Consider the following 20,826-nt stretch of genomic DNA (forward strand, 5'->3'; position numbering starts at 1 on the left):
GAGAAAATGGGCTATAGAGAGGGGAAGATTGTGCTAGATATGAATTGCTGAGCAACAGTTATGGAGAAGAGCCACTTAAACTGGAGACGAACAGTAGCAGTCCAGTTAAAATTTTTAGAAAGGAAGTTTAGGCAAGACCAAAATTACCGTCCTATCTCAGTTTCATATGCTGTTACTTATGAGATATCCATACACCTCAGGAGGCTAAGTGTGCATACTAAAATATAAAAAGAATATTTTAATCCTGATCCTTAGAATAATTTTTGGCAGGTACGAACTATGGCAAGAGATTTATATGATGATCATTTTAAAGCTGTTGAAAGCATGCCTCGAGGAGTAGTTGTAACATTGAGGAACATAGCAACCCAGTTAGAATCTTCTTGGGAACTTCATACAAACAGACAGGTAAGTACAGGCTTTCATATCTTAATGTATCTGTCATGAAACAAGGAAAAGTTGCAATAAGTTTAGACATGAAATGTTCATGTTTACAATTTTTGCATATTTTGTCAAAAACTGCATATGTAGTAGTACTTGGAATAATTCTTCAGTTACATTATACTAACTTGTCTCATCTTACGCTTCTCTTTGTCTCCAGTGCATTGAGGGAGAAAATACTTGGAGAGATTTAATGAAGACTGCTTTAGAAAACTTAATTGTGCTGTTGAAGGATGAAAACACTATCTCACCATATGAAATGTGCAGTAGTGGCTTAGTGCAGGCACTTCTTACTGTTTTAAATAATGTAAGTTTACTGAAAAGTTGGAGGTGTTGAGAAAAGAGTACAATTTACTTGAAAAATGGAACAATTTAAAATAAAGGGATAGATCCTCCCCTGGTGTAAATAAGTGTAGCTTCTCATTGACTTAAATGGAGCTATGCAGACTTAAACCAGCTGAAGAAAATATATATATTATGTTATGTTGTTTTATTTTTATATATATATATGTATGTATGTATATATAAAACATAAAAGCAGTAGTTTGTGTGTAACCAAAAGATAAAATCAAGTTTTTCAGATTTGCTTAATTTTCCTTTATTTTTGTACTGGTAGCAGTTAGTAAGTGTGAACAAGTTCATTTTCAGTGTAAAGAAGCAATATATTTATTACTTTGCACTATTTTACATATTTTTAATAATATTTTTCTTTTTCTTTTTTTGTTAGAATGTGGATTTAGATGTGAAGCAAGATTGTAGCCAACTAGTAGAGAGAATAAATGTGTTCAAAACAGCATTCAGTGAAAATGAAGATGATGAAAGGTAAAAACACAAAATAATTTGCATTCCTTTGTGAAGCAGTAACACAAAATAAGACCTAAACAGTTATATTTGCCCTGGGGTTTTTCATTTTAGTTTTGGTCTTCCAGTGGTGAAATGGAAAACTAGTCTTAAGTGACAGCATCTGCCATTAAAGTACTAATTGACTGACCAGTTTGCTCTATTTATGCTAATTCATAAGGGCATAAAGTAGCTTCACATTAATCAGTCATATGTGGCCATTTTCATTGTACAGTGGCATAGTAGACTGTTTAACAGTTGTGGAATTGGTGACTGACATAAAAATGTTCGAGTGCTGTTTTACTTAAATAGCCATTAGAGAAAATTAATTTCCAGAGGGTATTCACAAAATAAATATGTTGTCATTAATGTGTGGTGCCTTCTATACATAGTTATTTGAAAATATGTACATTCTTAATTTCTCATTTATTTTCTTGATTTGTCATTTTTTGTGGCTCTGTGGTACAGTTTGATGGTATCTGGTTTCTCCCCATATCAGATCTGTTTTATAGCCCAGAGCTTCACTATTCTCCTGTCCCACTGTTTCCTGTATTCCTCCTTTTTTCCATGGCCTTTCCTTTTTAGTTCCAGTACTTCATTATCCTAGTACCCTTCCAGCTGGTGCTTAGTCTGGTTGGACATTAATTGCCAAAATGCGTAAAGAGTACCTGACATGATTCAATTGATAACGTATCTTGCCTGCAGCCATCAGTTCATATTTGATTCTGATAATGGTTACACAGCAAAAGTAAGAAACCCATAACTTTAAAAAATTGCATTTTTCATTTTTTCTGTGATGCTTGTGCTGCATCAATATCTAAGTCCCCTGGTACAGTGTGTCATCAGGAAGTTTGTACTGAAGCAAGCCTCAAGTTAAGGGTATGTCTACACAGCAAAGAAAAACTCATGGCTGGTCCTTGCTAGCTGACTCGGGCTCAGACTGTGGGGCTGTTTTCTTGCTGTGTAGACTTCTGGGCTTGGGCTGGAACCCTCCCATTCTACAGGGCTCCAGCCTGAGCTCTGAAATCTACACAGCAATGAAACAGCCATGCAAGCCCAAGTCAGTTAGCATGAGCCAGCCAGGGGTTTTTCTTTGCTGTGTAGATATACCCTAAGGAAATTAAGAAGGCCTAACAGTTTTGAGTAGCTGAAGGAAGGAGGAAGTAGGGGGGCCAGAGAAAAACAAGGAGTTGGAAAACATGGGAAGACTGTTGAGTTGTAGGCTGAAAGCAACTTCCACTGTTAAAGGGTCGCCAAACATCCCTTCAGCTATAGAAGATAGGGTACCTAAGAAAGGAAGAAAGACCATTGGACCTGTATCTTTAAATGTTTGTTAAAGATATTTTTAATTACCAAAATGTTTAATTATTTCAAATATGGGAGTGCCATACGTTTGTCAAGTTATCGTCTTAAACTGTCTGATTTCACCTTTCTTCCAAACTTTAAAACAAAACATTGCTATCCCCTGAGATTTATTCAAAAACATTATCTTGAATTTTCAGTGTGAGGTAATTTTTGTAATGTCTAACTGCTTCCCTTCACAGTCGTCCAGCAGTTGCATTAATTCGGAAATTGATAGCAGTGTTAGAATCTATTGAACGTCTACCTCTCTACTTGTATGATACACCAGGATCTACATATAATTTGCAGGTAACAGTGTATTGCTATAGTAATGTATAATGTTGAGTTTCATATTAATTCTAGGAAAAAATCTCAGTCAAGCTACATGAGGTGTATTCCTGTCAAGTTGTAAAGAATTAGAGAATTTTTTTTAACCTTAAAAAAGATCTGACCACATTCTTTAATGTTCTGCTACTTGCTGTACTGGTCAGGTTTTTCAGCAGTTTCATTTACTTTTCTTATAGAAAGTGAGAGTACAGGTAAATTCTGACTGAAAAAAGAGGGGATTTGTCAACTGTTCCTTGTGTCCAGTGATATTCCCCATCCTGTATGGGAATAAGCTGTACCGGTACGACCACTTTACCTTGATATAACTGCATCCACTCTAGCCGGTTGTACTGTACATACTTTTGTATGTAGACAAGCCCTAAGAAAAGAACAGCATAGGGAAACATCCTAGTTTATCTACTGTGATTTTTTTCATTATTACTAGTTCTTGGTGCTGGGGGACTCTGTAATAAAGGACTACTACTTCAGCTGTTCTGTTGGTCATCTGTACCATAGTTATTGACAATGTAAAATCTTCAGAGCTGGAGCTGTCTTACCGTACATACTCGATCATAAGCCGGTTCGTTTATAAGCCGACACCTTCCCCCCCCCCCCCCCCCCCAACGTGGATACATAAAAATGGAAATTTTTTATGATCCATTCATAAGCCGACCCTATAATTCAGGGTTCAGCAAACTTTGGCTCTCGGGCCATCAGGATAAGCCGTTGGTGGGCCGAAATGGTTTGTTTACCTTGAGCGTCCGCAGGCACAGAGGTAAACCTAAGTAAAAAAGTGTCCCAGTGCGCCAGCTGCTTACCCTGACGGGCCGGGACAGCAACTGCTGGGGAAATTTTTTTGGGGGGGAGAAGCTGGGGGTCAGGGGAGTAACCCCTGTGACCACCCCCCCAAAGGACCCCCCCCTAGCCCGGGACCCCCCCTCTCTCCCCATCTCATCCCTTCCCACCTTATCTGGGGAGGGCCAGGGGAGGATGTCTCTGGCCTGGCTGGAGCTGCTCCGGCAGTCTGGGCAGCACGGCTGCAGCCTGCTCCGGCAGGCCAGACCGGGCAGCGCGGCCGCAGCATGTTCCAGCGGGCTGGGCCGGGCGGCACGGTCACAGCGTGCTCCGGCGGGCCGGGTGGTGCAGCCACAGCCTGCTTTGGGGGGCAGGGCCGGGCGGCGTGGCCACAGCCTGCCAGCCCTGGAGCTGCAGCTGCTTCGGAGGCTGGGGGGAGAGCAGCATGGCCAGAAGCGGAGAGACTCTGGCCCCGCCTCTTCCCTTCTGGCTGTGCTGCCTCTCCTTGCTCCCTCTGTTGGGGGGAGGGGCTGTGTCCCACCTCTCCCTCTCTATACCCGTTCATAAGCTGACCTCCTTCTCTGGTGCATCCCTTTGTTACTAAAAAAAATTCGGCTTATGAATGAGTATATACGGTACTTTGCTTGCACTGAAACAACCAACCTGTGCAATAATGTACAATAAGATCATTTGTAATATTTCTGTAGTTATTTGTAATGTTGCTGGGTGCTGCATAAACACAGAGCAATAAGATAGTACCTGTCCCAAAGAGTTTATAATGTAAGACAAGAAACAACAGAAGAACACACATGGGGGAGTACGAGGAAACAGTGGCTGATCAGCATGGTAGGCAGTGGTATCAACATACCGGTTGCCTAATTGTTGTCAAGTTTATTGTAGGCATCGTTCAAAGAGGATAGAGGATAATGAAAGAGGATAATGGGGTAGTTTTGTAGATGTTTAAAGGGAGCTCTTTTTAAGAAGGGCAGCATGGGAGAAAGCACCAAGGTGCTTGTTTAAAAATTTACCAAGTGGGTGATGAAGCCTGGTATTACTGGTTGATTGGAGACAGCTACTGTGAAGGGTTACTGTGGCGGGAACAAGAAATGTAAATTAACTCAAATTAAACTCTTGCTTTCCCCCCTCAAAATAGGGGTAGAAAGAGGAGATGCATCCCTGCTCCAGTACCAAAAGTTTCAGCTGGGCTTGAGAATCAAAATTAAAACCACATTCCACAACCTCTTGGGGGTGCCAAAAGCCCAAACTTCCCTGCTGTCCTCAAAACTTCTAGCATTTCCCCAGCAATTTCTGTAATGCAGTCAATTTTGTTGGTACAAAAATCTGTACCAGACAGAAAATTAAAATTTGGCTGAATAAGAGATGATGGATAGGCCAGGCATAGGCTGTAAAGAGCCTTGAAAGTGAGAACAAGTGGGTTAAGTTTGATGTGATGGAGAAACCGGGAGCTAGTGGAGAGATTCAAAGAGAAGGCTGACTTGGTTAAAGTGATAGGTGATGAAAATGATCCTTGCAGCAGCATTCTGAATGAATATAAGCAGGGCAAGATTGCATGTGTCAAGGGCAGAGAAAAGGATGTTACAGTAATTGAGATATGAGATTATAGTCTCAATGATCCTTTTAGCTGTGTGGATGGATTGCAGAGACTGTATTTTAGACACATTATTCAGAAATAAACTTTAAGATATAGATATAGCCTGGATGTGAGGACCTGGAGAGAGATCAGAATTGAAGATGATGCCCAGGTGATGGGACTGAGTGACAGGCAAAATAGAGTTATTGTCCACAATGATCAACATAGAAGGGAGAGCTTAGGGGAAGATTAAGAGCTCTGTTATAGCTACTTTGAGCTAGAGCTGATGGCTAGACATCTGTGAGATGACTGGCTGAGATTTTAGTTTGGACAGAAGGAGACGGGTTTGGAGTAAAAGCCCAGAGTGCAACCCCTACAGAAAGTTGGAGGGGGGATGAGAAGAATCCTCCAAGAACATGCTTGAAGGTGCTATTAGAGAAGTAGGAGGAGAACCTGGAGAGGACAGAAATGAAAGCCAAAGGAGGACAAGATTTCAAGAAGGGTATGATGGACTGTGTTGAATGAGGCTGAACTTCAACTAGGAAAGAGGTCATTAGAGACTTTGGTGAGAGCGGTTTCAGTGGAGTGCAAGTGGCAAAAGCCAGCTTGGAAAGGGTCTAGGATGGAACAGGAGGGAGAGAAATTGTCAGTTTAGAGATGAAAAAGATGGATTGGTAGTTGGAGAGGCAAGTGGCAGCAAAGGTGGCTTTTAAGGTTTTTTTTTCTCTCTTACATATGATACTTTAAAATGGTTTTATTTCTCATATGCCCAGTTTATTATCTCATCAGACCAATGTGGAGAAGCGTTGCCATTGCTTGTCCATAAGTTAAAAGTAACTGACATTGTTCTAGTCTGGCTTATTTTAAGCATCTGTAAAAAGGGGGAAAAAATTCAAAGTTTATTGCTCCTTAGTAAGGTATAATGTTTGATGGATAAACTTTCTAAGGCCAGCATGCTGCACGGCAATTGTTCGATTTCTTGTACTGACTCTCCATCCTACTTCCCGTACATTTGATGCTGACAAATTAATTCCTGGTATTAATATAAGAATGCAAGAATTTTTAGGAATAGAAGGGGCTCTCTGTCTTGCAGTAACTTTTGAAAAGTAGGTATTTAATCCTGCGGTACTGCTTTTCAGCGTTACCAATAATTTTTCTCAATTGCCATTTCTGTTCTTGCCATCTTTTGTTTATTAAAAATATTCTCTAAACCTGGGTTCTCTTCAGCTTAATGTTGTGGTTAAGTCATCCTCCTATGATTATGAATCCAATCTCTTTCCATGAGAATATTTAGAATGTCACAAACTTAGCATTTGTAACCAGAGAAAAAAACGAGGAAAAAATTCTCAAGTACAATGATGACTTGCCTGAGAGAGCTTGCAGACTGCAATGTCTTAAGCTACATAGAATCAGTTATACATATCTTGACCGTTTCAGATGGAACCAGTGTCCACTACATATATCTACCAAAAACTGATCCAGTCTTCAACTAAAGAACCAGTAGAATGTGAAAGTGGTTAACTTTGGCTTCTTTTGTAATATTCTGTAGCTGTGGGATTGAGGAAAACTGTGTGAGGGGAAAGATGGTCATGTGGCTAAACCCTGATCAGGGAGACCAGTGAGACATGACTTCTGTTTCTGCCTTTGCTACAGACTTCCTATTATAACATCTGGGTGCTGCAATTTCCCCATCTGTTTATCCATTTCTGCCAAACAAGTGTTGAGTCTTAACTCATTCAGACTTGAAAGTAGTTATTGAGATCATGGAGGCACTATGAAGTGCAAAGTATTATTGCTACTGTTAATAATAATACTGTTTAAATTACCTAAAAGTAGCTAGGGGAAGTTATGAAAAACACTACTTTAAAACATATCCAATTTATAAAGTATTTTCAAGTTTTGTATTCCTGATTAATAGACATTACTATAAATGATTTTGCTTGAATCAGTAAAACTTTTTATTATGGTGAAATGTGTCAACTTTCATAAAACTGACAAAAAGTATGATTAGAAGAGGCCTTGATTAATGTTTTGGTACACTTGAGTTTAGATATTAACAAGAAGGTTGAGGTTTCGTTTGGAACGTGCTTCTGGGGAGACTTCTTTGATAGATCGAACTGGCAGAATGTTGAAAATGGAGCCTTTGGCAACAGTTGAATCCTTAGAACAATACCTCCTGAAAATGGTGAGCAACATCCCACACAGATGAATTTGCAAAGAGTAGAGGCATTCTTTCTTGATATCATTTCAGGTTTTTTTTTTATTCTTTAGGTAGCAAAGCAGTGGTATGACTTTGATAGGGCTTCATTTGTTTTTGTACGAAAACTACGTGAAGGCCAAACATTTGTATTCAGGCACCAGCATGACTTTGATGAAAATGGAATTATTTACTGGATTGGGACAAATGCAAAGTAAGATTCTTCAGAGTTAATTTATTTAAATCAAATGTTATATGCCATAATCTCCAGGAGCAAAACTGAAGGAAATATTGTAGTAAAATGGACTACACTATCATTTCAAAAAGAACTATATCTCCTTTTTAGTATTCCTGGATAGAATTAAATTTGTGTGTATTGTACCTGAAGACTAAAAGAGCATTATGAATCTTTGAAGTTGTCTTGGGAATTTTCTATTTCTATCTTTATCTAAGACAAATAGTTTTCTCTTTCAACTCCTCATAGTAATATGAAAGTTTTGGATTGTCTCTTAGTTATTTAATCTCTCTGGGGTTCTGACTATTTTATAATTTAATATTAATTAAAAATTATTCTCAGCAGTCTGTAAAACTTTACTGATCTGTTATTTTAAAGTAAATGATAAATGAATAATACAATTCTCTTTTCAATGTAGAACTGCATATGAGTGGGTAAATCCAGCAGCCTATGGGTTAGTAGTGGTTACATCTTCAGAAGGAAGAAATCTGCCTTATGGACGTTTAGAAGACATCTTAAGCCGTGAGAGTTCAGCTCTGAATTGTCATACTAATGATGATAAGAATGCTTGGTTTGCCATAGATCTTGGTCTTTGGGTAATACCATCGGCTTACACGCTACGCCATGCTCGTGGTTATGGAAGATCTGCACTCAGAAATTGGGTTTTCCAGGTATCCAAGGATGGACAGAACTGGACTACTTTGTATACCCATGTTGATGACTGTAGTCTCAATGAACCAGGGTATGTTGAAAATATTCTAGGTGCCTTTACAAAGTTGAACTGTCAATTAAAAACATGCTTTGCTATTTCCTAGCTTTTAGATGTAGGCTTTTGCATCTCTAATTTTAAACCCTTCTTTGGTTCTTTTAAGAGCATTTCTAGTTCACAAACTTAGTTTTGCATTTTAATTTTCACTGATGCATTATGGACTTAAATGTTCATAAATATTGAAAATCTATACTGTGCATTTTCCACAGAGTTGCTTCTTTGTTATGATCTTGTTAATGGATATGAATAATGAAGAGATGCACTGTTAAAAAGTGTCTGCCCATTATCACTTTACACTATGAAACGTAGAATGTAACAAATGTTTGATCTCAATATAGTAGTAAGATCAGATTGTTGCCTAATTGTTTCTAATGTTTGGCATAGGCAGTGGATATATGTTAGAGCAAATTTTGTTTACTGTTCAATTTGAAGTCTAACACAGCATTCCTCTTATTCCGGAATAAGTTGATGTCATATAAGCTTAACATGCATTGTAGCAACATAAGATGGTTTAGAGTAGTTTTCCCCAAACTGTGGTCCATGATCCACTGAGCACTCGCTGCTGGTTTGTAGCAAGTTGGCTGATCATTTGATGCTGGCCTTCCCCTTTGTTTCTGACTTGCCTTACATTATATTAAATGCAGCTAAAACAAGCTACTAATGTACTTAATATTATTTTTTTCCTGTAAGCAATTGCTGTGGTAGCTACAGGAATATTATGTAATTGTGACTGGGAGGCTTAAGTGCTCCGTGCAGTCAAGAGTGGGGAGGAGAAGTGTTCTATGAGACTCTTAATGTGTGGTTCACGTGATGGAAAAATTGAACTCCAGGTTTAGAAGATGGCTTCGGTTTTCTTTTGGAGAAAGCACGTAACACTTGTGAATTCACACCAGCACTCATCCAAATTTTGTAACCCGTAAAGCTTCTTATTTTCATATTTTTCATGTTCTTGTCAGTTTTCATGCATTAGTAAATTAGCATTAGTAAAAGTAACCGTCTCTTCTTTTCCCCCCAATTAATATGAAGTTCTACAGCAACCTGGCCTGTAGATCCACCAAAGGATGAGAAGCAAGGATGGAGACATGTAAGAATAAAACAGATGGGAAAGAATGCCAGTGGGCAAACACACTACCTCTCCCTGTCTGGTTTTGAACTTTATGGTACTGTGAATGGAGTGTGTGAAGATCAATTAGGTAAGGAAAAGAATACATCTATCCAATGTGCTTTCCCACAAAGTGATAGTGAATGCATGGCATGAAGATAAGTGAATATGGGGAAAGTGATAAATTGAACTTTGTCATGGACCTTTTAAAAAAAAAAAACCAAGCTCAAAATAAGTGTGCATGCAATTTAGCTTTACCTTTTAAACATACTTTTACAATCTTGTCTAGATTTTTCTTTAATCTACATTTCAATTACGGTGTGTAGGAAAAGCAGCTAAGGAGGCAGAAGCCAATCTGCGGAGGCAGAGGCGACTAGTTCGCTCTCAAGTTTTGAAGTACATGGTTCCTGGTGCTCGTGTAATCAGAGGAATTGACTGGAAGTGGCGAGATCAGGATGGCAGTCCACAGGGCGAAGGCACTGTTACAGGAGAATTGCACAATGGTGAGGAAGTGCTTATTGAATTTACAAAGGGTTTTAGATTAATAGTTTCATGTTCTATTGCATTGTGATTATGAAATCATATTTTTGTTTTCTTTGCTACACTTCGAAAGGCTAATGCAAACCTAGAATGCATCAGGCAAGGTATTTCCAGTAGAGATAGGGAAGTGTTATTACCATTATACAAGGCACTGGTGAGATCTCATCTGGATACTGTGTGCCATGCTGGTCTCCCATTTTAAGAAAGGTGAATTCCAGCTGGAACAGGTGTAGAGAAGGGCTATTAGGATGATCAGAGGAATGGAGAACCTAAGGGGCTTGGTTTATTTAATCTAATCAAAGGAAGGCTACGGGGAGATAAGATTGCTCTCTGTTAATACATCAGTGGGATAAACACCATGGAGGGAGAGGTGTTATTTAAGTTAAGGGCCAGTGTTGACACAACAAATGGATATAAATGACCGTCAACAAGTTTAGGCTTGAAATTAGACAAAGGTTTTTAACCATCAGTGGAATAAAGTTCTGCAACAGCCTTCTGAAGGGAGCAGTGGGGGCAAAAATCCTAACGGGTTTCAGGAATGAGCTTGAAAGTTTGTTGGAGGGGACGGTATGATATTGCCTACAATGTCATGTGGCCCATCTGGGATTGCTAGTAGCAAATATTTCTCCAGTGTCTGAAGATGGAACACTAGATGGGGAGGCTTCTGAGTTACTCAGGGAAAGAATTCACTGTAGTACATGACTATTTGTACCCCCTATGTGGATGATTGACCCTCACCGCTTACCAACTGTGTCTTGATCTCGCCCACCGCTTACCCCCCCATTGGAGACATCACAGTCTGTATGTATTATGTGTGCTGCCAACCCCGACATCATAACATCCCCCCCATACTCAGTATGTTCCCCCAATGATCGACAACTGACTCTTCAGATCTTTTGTACCGTTTATTTTTAAATATTCTCTAATAAAAATTTAAATCTGGCTGGTGGGTCTCACCAATATACCCAGGATCTAACTGATGACCATAATTAGGGTTTGGAAGGAATTTTCTCCCGGGTTTCATTGGCAGACCCTTAGGGGCTTTTTGCTTTCCTTTGCAGCATGGGGCACAGGTCACTTGCTGATTTAAGCTAGAGTAAATGGTGGATTCTCTGTAACATGAAGTCTTTAAATAATGATTTGAGGACTTCAGTAACTCAGCCAGAGGTTACAGATCTATTACAGGAGGGTGAGTGGGTGAGGTTCTGAGGCCTGCAATGTGCAGGAGGTTAGACTAAATGATCACAATGGTCCTTTTTGGCCTTAAAGTCTGAGAGTCTGAGAAAATGTTATGATGTTTGTAGGGCACAGATGATTAATATTTTAGAGGAGGTAGATTAAATGTTATGATTGTCTTTTCACTGTTGCAGTTCAGTTGTGAAATTCTACATTTTTCTTTTTAAAGCATGAAAATAGTCTGTTCCAGTACATATAACAAGTACAGTAGAAATTGAGTTTGTTTGGAAATGATGAATATGAAATGAATATATCTTTAGCATTTTGCTTCATTAAATACACCAAATTGTTATTGCAGAATGTGTGTGACATGATAAACAGTTTACAGCATGTAAAATTGTTGATTAGTACAAGATGATGAACTATGCTTCATATCTGCATTATCTCAAGATACCTTTCTGCATCTCTTCTAGCTTAGCATTTGCAACATTTTTCTTGGCCTATTTACTTATTTATTTTATATTCTATACCTTTCCTATCTTGCTAGCTTCACTGGGATCAGGTCACTGTTTGCTTAATATAAAAGCAATTAACTTAATGTTAAGGGGCTGATGTAAGCCTACAACAGCCATGGAAGTCAGAGTTCAGGAGGCTATAGAGTGCTGTCAAAGAGGCTCCAGAACAGTGATGATTATACTGTCTGCTTCCTTATTGTTTTCTCCTTCAAGTATGCAATATCAGCCCTATTTCCGAGGCCTCCTGAATATAGGATCACTCCTTCCTTAGGTCTGTATTTTTTCTGTGTGCAGTTGTTAGCCCTTTAATATTATTTAAAGACATAATATTGTTTGGATTTTTTTTAAACTTCAGTGTAGCGTGTAGGGAACTTTTCCATGGTCAGTACACTACTCTTAACAGATGCAGCCGCACCCACAGCCATATTCTTATTTGCAATACCTTTCTAAGTATGATTGGTGAATAATATTTTTATCATGCAAATCTCCTAGTAAATCAATGGTTTATCTCCTTTTGCTAAAATTGTATTATTTAAAATAAATGAAACTACTGCTCAGCCTTCTCATGTGGTTATGTCAGATTACATAAAACATACCAGCAAATTCTTTATCTGTACTATAATCTTCCTATGCATTGTTGGAATATTGCAAGAAACATCCCAGTGACTTTAGTGGGACTACTCATTTCTGAATTTTAAGCAGATATTGAAGTGCTTTGTTGGACTGGGGCAAGAGTACCCAGCACCTGCAGGAGCAAGATTCCTAATGCATAGAAAGTGACCTCATTTTATATATATATATATATATATATATATATATATATATATATATATATATAAGTATATATATAAGTATATATATTTTATACTAGGAAAAGTATATTTGGTTGTGCTTTTCCAAAATATTCTCTCCTGAACCTCATAAGGAAATTCATATTTGTTTACCATGATAAGGGACTTATCTCCCTATCTTGTGTGTAGAGTTTGGCAAGAAAAGCATTTGAAATCCTGAGTTTTTAATGGAGAAAAGGAAAAATTCAAATTTTGTGTCTCATCTTTTGCATGGCAAGTTTCAGTTTGAGATGGCTTGAAACAGTTCATATAAAATCTCTTAAATGTTTATCAGTGCATAGTAAAAACAAAAATACTTCATAAACTGTAACACTGCTAATGGGGATACCTATTTTTTACATGTGAAGATGGTGACCATTTAAAAACACTCTTTTTCTCCAAAATGCAAGAGTGTGTTGGCCTATTTTGAGAATTGACTCTGAACTTGTATTTTGTTCTAAAAAATTATGCCTTTTGGGTAGAACTTTGCACACACAAAAAAAGCATCTGAAGATGCCAAAAGTACATTTTAATGTTTAACTTAAAAATAGCTCATATCTGTTTTTTTTTTATTTGAGAAAATAAAACGTGCATCTGGGCCTGACAGTTTCTAGGTCTCATTTCTTCCTGATGTCATATAAAATGACTAAAAAAAATCCCAAATTTTTATGAGTTTAATGGAAAGTGCTGATCAGTTGAAACAGTGCTACCAAGTTTCATTATAACAATGTATAGTAAAGCTTAAATTAAAAAAAAAAAAAAAACCTTTATGAAACGTTAAGATTGTGATAAACATTTAGACAAGCAGGAAATTAAAACATGAGAGTAACATTTTACCCTTTATACATGATGTGAGCAGTAATAACAGTAGTCTGAATTAAGGGTTTAGATGTTAACTTTACCTTTTGAACTTTCTTACGTTACTCTTTTATCACAGTGGTGTTAGAAACATCTTCTAATAAAAGAATAGAAATCTTGCATCCCTTTTTAGAGCTATTTTCATCTCAAGTAATCAACTAGTCAAGCATTCTATTAAATTATTATTCTTTTGCAATTATAGAGTCCAAACCTGCCACCCTTACTCAAGCAAGTAGTCCTTACCTATATAGTCCAATGGAAGTCAGTGAGGCTATTCATGTGAGTAAGGAATGCATGATTGGGCCCACATTAATTACTGAACTGAAAAACTGAGTTTCAGTAAAACTTTGTATTTTAAATTGGAATACAAGAATGAAAAAAGTCCCCGTTTAATCAATTTCATTTTTTAAATATGCATTTCTATAACTTAAAGATGCTGGCACACATAATTTCAACTAAGCAACATATATAAAAGTGTTATAATTATACAGTTTTGCAGAAATAAGTGAAGACATGAGAAATTTTAATACATAATTATGATTTTTCTGACTTTTCATTCATTAAAAATTAAGAAAGTTATTTCTAAATTTACGGGAAACTATTAGCATCCTTTGTTATAGTAAACATTTTATCTTACAAATACTTCAAGCCCACTTATATGAAACTCATATCCATCTTTAATTAAACTAAAGATCTTTTTTTTTTTAAAAAGGATAAATGCCTGTTTAACAGGCATCTAGTATGCCAAATTCCAGCCTGGAGCAAATTTTTTTTGGCTGGATTCTCAGACCCTGAAAATAGCGATTAATCAAGGCATGTGAATGCCAACTTGACTTAGTAAAACTATCAAATTATTTAAATTCCAAAACTTTTTTCATTTTTAATTGGCACTGAAGGCTATTTACTAATTTTAGTAACTCAAAGAGACAGCCCTGATACAAAGCTGATCCCATATTGTGGAGCTACTGTCTTACACGCTCCTGTCTGCTTTCTGCTGGGTCTCATAAACTCCTGTCCCTTTCCAGGCTGGATTGATGTCACCTGGGATGCTGGTGGCTCTAACTCTTACCGTATGGGCGCAGAAGGAAAGTTTGACCTCAAGCTTGCACCAGGGTACGACCCTGATTCAGCGGCATCACCCAAACCTGTTTCATCCACTGTTTCAGGCACAACGCAGTCATGGAGCAGCTTGGTGAAAAACAACTGTCCAGACAAGACGACTGCTGCTGCAGGCTCCTCAAGTAGAAAAGGAAGCAGCAGTTCTGTGTGTAGCGTGGCCAGTAGCAGCGACATCAGCTTGGGTTCGACCAAAATGGAGCGGAGATCAGAGAGTGTAATGGAACAGAATATAGTTTCAGGCACTGACGTCCACGAGCCAATTGTTGTTCTGTCTTCTGCTGCTAACATGCCTCAAGCTGAAGTAGGGTCATCATCCAGTGCAAGCACCAGCACCTTAACAGCGGACATGGGAAATGAAAATGCAGAAAGGAAGTTAGGTCCTGACAATTCCATACGTACTCCTGGGGAGTCTAGTGCCATATCCATGGGAATTGTTAGTGTGAGCTCTCCTGATGTTAGTTCAGTATCTGAATTGACCAATAAAGAAGCAGCTTCCCAACGACCCCTTAGCTCTTCAGCAAGTAACAGACTTTCAGTGAGTTCTTTGTTGGCTGCTGGTGCTCCAATGAGCTCCAGTGCAAGTGTTCCTAATTTATCTTCACGTGAAACTTCTAGCTTGGAGTCTTTTGTACGAAGAGTGGCAAACATAGCACGTACCAATGCCACTAACAACATGAATTTAAGCCGAAGTAGCAGTGATAACAACACTAATACTTTGGGAAGGAATGTCATGAGCACTGCAAGTAAGTAAGATATATTTTTGTCAGAAAATGAGATCAAATGCTTCATGTAAGAGGGATGTGGAAGGATGTGTCTGCCCTTGGCTTCCTTTTAGACTTTAAATGTGGTCCATTCTGAAAGCTTGATATGGAATTTAACTACATCAGCCCCCATTTCCTGTGTTCTTGTATAACTCATGAAGAGTTCATTGTATTTGGGAAACGGCGTATTGCTGTTTCTTCACTAATTTGTAACTGTTTTGTTGTCAACAGTCCTTGCTCCCTCTGTAGCATTCTCCAAACAAGAAAAGAAGTTTATTCCTGTAACACATTTTTGAAAACTTCAACAAAGTTAGAGATGCTGGAAAATTAACAGCAGCTGATTTATGAGGCTGCCTCTTTAATCTGTTCCATATTACATAAATTTACACACATGCAGAGGTCTTATCTGCCCTGAGGGGGAAAAGTATATATGTAATTACCAGTATTACTAGGGGATTTTCCTACGCATTGTGAATTGATTCTGTAGACTTGAACTTAAAGAACACAATAAAGGAAAAAATAGTGTATAGTAGAAAGATATTTTAAAATTTCCATGAATTTCATTTCCCACTTAATATTAAGGCCAACTGCAATCCACTTTACTGAATTCATTATGATGTGTATAGTTTGTGTATAATCAAGGCTTTGATCCAACAAATCTTATGCATATGCCTAACTTTAAGCATGTGTGTAGTTCCATTGTTTTCAATGGTACTGTATGTATTTTAAGGCAAGGTATGTGCTACAGTCCTTTGCTGGATTTAAGGTATAATAAGGGAAGTATATAAAATCCTACTATTTGTTATGAGTTAGGTCATTCTTCTGAATTTTAGAATGGCCCTGTCTCCCTCTTGGTGTATCATGAACTTGTAGATGTTTGTTTTGTAAATTTGGCCAATTATAGTATTCAAATTAGGGGAAGGCATTGATGAGCAGCCTTTTATCAAATTGACCAAGTTCAGAGAAATGAAGTCATCCTAGCCAGAAAGCAACAATTCAGTTTCATATTAGAATTGCCATACCTTTTGTGTTCCTTTTCCTTGTATTCTTTTTCTCCAAATAGGTGAATGACCAGCCACAGTAAAAGGGATTGCTCCTTGCTCCTTTTGTGTGTGTGCATGTGTGTTAATCTTTTTTCTTTGAATGATGATGTATAGAAAACTTTTCAGTTTGTTTTGCTATACATTCTTATGTTCATAAAGTGAGATCAGGAAAAATAATTTAACACTTTGGGGCAGGCATAAAGATAAAGAGGAATAGAGAGAGGAGTAGAGGAAGGAAGAGGTTACTGGCTTTTTGTTTCATAGAGCAGGAGAACAGTGCCAGTAATGCTGAAGTTAATTTGTGTTGGGGGAGGAGGGGAAAGGCTTTGATTGAAGACAATAGTATGTGTTTTAATAGCACACTTAATTAGCTTCCTAGAATTTGGCAGCAGGTTACGACATATATTGTGAAACAGTAGTGATGCAAAGTGCAAATAAACCCAGTCCTTAATTTGCCAATTGCTTATTTCAAAATTAAATCTTAAAAAAAAAAAAAAAAAAATTCTCTCCTTTTAGGAATTTTGAATTTTGTAAATGGAGCAAATTGCATCTCTACTAGATGCCTTAAAGAGGCACCAAGGACTAAATTCAATAAGGGAACCATACTTAGTGTGATGTATATGTAACCCACACACCTCCTGGGTGTGGTGTTCTGTCCCATCTAGTGCCATCGAGACCACTTATAGAGAAGTTAATGAGTCTGTTCTACAGTCTTAGCTAAGAGCCATATGGCTTTAAGCTCAGGCTTGTGCACTAAGCTCCAGAGGTCCCAGGTTCGATCCCATCCGCTGCCGACCAGGGTCTGTCGGTGTTACAAGTGGGGGCTTGTCTGGGATATTTAACTGGGAAGACTCTGAAGCTCGGGACGCACTGTGGTTACACATAGCTAAGTGGAAGGCCTGGAATTCAGATACATTCTGCATATAGGGTTGTCCAGAAACCATCTGTCTGAAATTACAGATGATTGGGTCTGGGGATCTAGCTATAACGGTTGCAATTTAAAAATATCAGCATTTACCAGTAGTTACTATGCAGTGGTATCTGAGCTAACCAATTTCTCTACGCTTATATGGTAACTGTGTAATAACAGCTGGCATGTGCTGACTTTGACTTCTACTGTACCTCCTCCTTATTCTAGTAGCAACTTGCTGTTGCTACTGTGGTTATGTATGAGAAGATATTCACACTATTATAATCCCCATTTTCAGGCTCTTAAAACTTAAAAAAAAAAAAAAAAAAAATCTTTGGGCCTGAAATTTCTCATGCTTGTCTTTAACCCAGAAGTTTGTGGGTTACTTTTTTTAGAGGTATGGGACAGTGAGAGGTCTCTTTAGGAGGCAAAGTTAGCTACTTAAAGGAAACCTCAAAATTCAGATCTAGTTTGTGAAATTAGTTTCAGGTACTATACCTGCCTGGGCCCTACCAATTTTTGTGATTTTCCTATTTGCATTTTCTTAGTTTTAATTTTTAGTCTGTTGTATGAGACTCTCATCAACAAAGGTGAAATGACTGACTACAGAATGAAACAGAAGCAGTAACGTTTATTATACACAGCTCTGTGAAATGCAAGGAGTAAACAAACTGAATTTTTTTCTAAACTGTTTCTAATGTGATTAAATTGCCTGTGTCCCTTTTGGAAGCAATTTCCAAAATTGCTTTTTTAATAATTAAAAAGCTTATTTTTAAAACTTCAAACTTTATATTTCACATGTTTTATAGAAATAATATTTGAAAATCACAGAGCATGCAACAAGCTTTATTTTTATTATAGCCTGCGAACCTGCACAATCTTTACTTCAGGCATGTGAGAAATCCCATTGAAGTCAACGGGACAATTCACATGCTTAAAGTTAAGCATGTGCAGAAATATTTGCAGGATTGAGGCTTAAGTGTTTGATTTCTTACAGATATACTGTACAGCGCTGCACATATAATCATGGTCACCATGTAAATACTCAGAATTCTGCACATTGAATTACAGTAAACATAGCGGCACATATGTCAGTTATCATTAAGGTCCTACTTCCTTCATGATATTGTGGATCCTGCAATACTGGGCTACCACTACAATTTTTATTTTAATTAGCTTATCTTGCACAGTCCACAAATTTGCATAGATTTTGAGTATGCATTTAGTACTGCACTAACAGTAAAATGTAAAAGGCTAAAGTGAATGGACTTGATTTCTACAGCAGTTGTATTTAAGACTTATATAATCTTCTGAAGTTTATATTGTACTGGTCACCTTTTTTTTGTAATGAATGTACTATTGTTGCAGCATAATGTCTCGTTATTAAAAAAAAAAAAACAGACATAACATAATATTTGAGTGTTTTAAAAAAAATTGCTGGAAGGATATAAACAAATAGGTCTTCTCTGGCTTTTCCAAATTACTGCTATTAATAAATGTCCATTATTACTTTTCTGCGATTTTCCATGTCTTGGCTGCAACTCAGCCGCAATTATTTGAAGATCATCCAGCGATTCAAGTAGGACCTTAATTATTATACATTTAAAATAAAACGCATTTAGTGTATTTTATGAGGATGCAGTCACAGTTCACTTTTTTCTTGTTTTTAGTCTTTAATGTTTTTTAAAAAGGTAAAGACATATTAAATTCAGAAATCGATTTTAAGATAAAATCATGGCTGAGATTTCGAACACAAGTATGGAAATTAAGTTACATTTTTAATAGCACTTGTGACTGAAGCGCATTGCCCATATTACTGAATAAACACACTACATAGAATTAAACAAAATACTACATATGTGAGAGAATGTCAGGTTATGGTTTCTGTAGGATTTATAAAATGCACAAAAATCAGAAGCTACAAAATTATATCCGTATTTTCTCTGTATATCTATTAAATTGTATTGACATTAGTTAGAGAAGCGATCAAATCAGATTAAACTGGGTTTTAAAGAAGATACTGAAGATTTCCAGGGAATTGTATACAGTGGGATGTATTTAATAAAATTTTGCTTAGTTTACATGCAGGTTGTCCAAACTGGACATGTGGTCTATTTAACATCCCCAAACAGTTGCTGTATACCTCCGTGTTTAGGACCCCTCTTCTCATAGACAGGTTACCCATGGTGACTTTCAAGCCAAAAAAATCCCCTCCCCCCCCCCCCCCCCCCCCAACACAGGACTCATGCATGTAAATTGTGCTCTTCGAATCATTTATTTTATCTTACCATATCTTTATAGCTTCTCCTCTTATGGGTGCCCAAAGTTTTCCTAATCTGACTACAACTGGTACCACATCAACAGTGACCATGTCTACATCCAGTGTTACTAGCAGCAGCAATGTAGCTACAGCAACTACAGTTTTATCTGTTGGTCAGTCACTTAGTAACACTCTAACTACTAGCCTAACATCAACATCTAGTGAGAGCGATACAGGTCAGGAGGCAGAATATTCTTTATATGGTAAGTTTCATTTTTAAATGAACATAAGCAGAACTCCCATTAATGATTTTCCTTTTCTTCCTTACCTTTTTAATCGTTTTTTGTTTAGCATTTTATTTACTGAACAGTGTTTGAGAGTTGAGCTGTTCACCTGTCATTAGTTATGTAAGGCTGTACTCATTCAAAGGAATTTTGATGTAATGGCAGTGTTTCTGTACATTTTGGTTTTTTATAGTCTAAATCTCTCTCCTGCACTCTTACTGATTTTTTTTTATGTAGGCATTTAAATATTATATTTGATTTTTTTTTTTAAATTGGACCAATGAGTTTAATGTCTAAAACATTCAGTAAATAGGCGTATTTTAAAATCAAACATTCTTCTTTGTGTGTTGTATAGATATATTGCTTCAGATTTTTAAAAGTATTTAGGCGTTGCTGTGCTGCTTAGCATTGCAGTTCCTAACTGATTCAGGAGCCTAAATATCATTTTCAAGAGAGTCTGAATCCCTTTTGGAGATGTTTTAGGCTCCTAAACCAATTAGATGTTGCAGTGCTATGCACAACAATGCCTAAATACCTTTTAAAAATCCAGGCCATTGCCTTTTATCTCAAAGATAACATTTTATTTTATGAAAGAGTAGTGTGTGTGGTTCCAGGAATCCCAATACCAGAGGAATGTCAACAAATTGAAGGGAATGATTAAGAGGTTGGAATGATCTTATTTATGAGGAAAGACACAAAAGAACTTAAATGCACAATACACATTGGCTTGGCTAAATGATAACTATGGGATAGGATAAACAGTTAAAGGGTGTAAATACTAAAATGGAAAAGGGGGAATTTAGGGTAATCTAAGGTGAGTGATACATAGGAGTTAAAGGGAAATTTAGGCTGGATATCAGGAAACAGTAGCATAGAGGTTTATTAAACTGCGGAA

At 37.4% G+C, this 20,826-nt stretch overlaps 1 protein-coding gene across 1 annotated transcript in view; it reads left to right on the forward strand.

Moving 5' to 3' along the window:
• HECTD1 (HECT domain E3 ubiquitin protein ligase 1) overlaps positions 1-20,826 on the forward strand; it is a 94,458-nt gene that overhangs the window by 50,454 nt on the left and 23,178 nt on the right. The window contains exons 15-25 of the mRNA XM_065402935.1: positions 271-405; positions 599-745; positions 1,166-1,260; positions 2,823-2,928; positions 7,383-7,517; positions 7,604-7,743; positions 8,183-8,506; positions 9,560-9,726; positions 9,962-10,138; positions 14,580-15,416; positions 19,689-19,910. Coding sequence (XP_065259007.1) covers positions 271-405; positions 599-745; positions 1,166-1,260; positions 2,823-2,928; positions 7,383-7,517; positions 7,604-7,743; positions 8,183-8,506; positions 9,560-9,726; positions 9,962-10,138; positions 14,580-15,416; positions 19,689-19,910 — 2,485 coding nt within the window. The remainder of the gene's footprint in view (positions 1-270; positions 406-598; positions 746-1,165; positions 1,261-2,822; positions 2,929-7,382; positions 7,518-7,603; positions 7,744-8,182; positions 8,507-9,559; positions 9,727-9,961; positions 10,139-14,579; positions 15,417-19,688; positions 19,911-20,826) is intronic.

The sequence above is a fragment of the Emys orbicularis genome, chromosome 4 (genome assembly GCF_028017835.1).
Source record: "Emys orbicularis isolate rEmyOrb1 chromosome 4, rEmyOrb1.hap1, whole genome shotgun sequence".
NCBI lineage: Eukaryota > Metazoa > Chordata > Testudines > Emydidae > Emys > Emys orbicularis.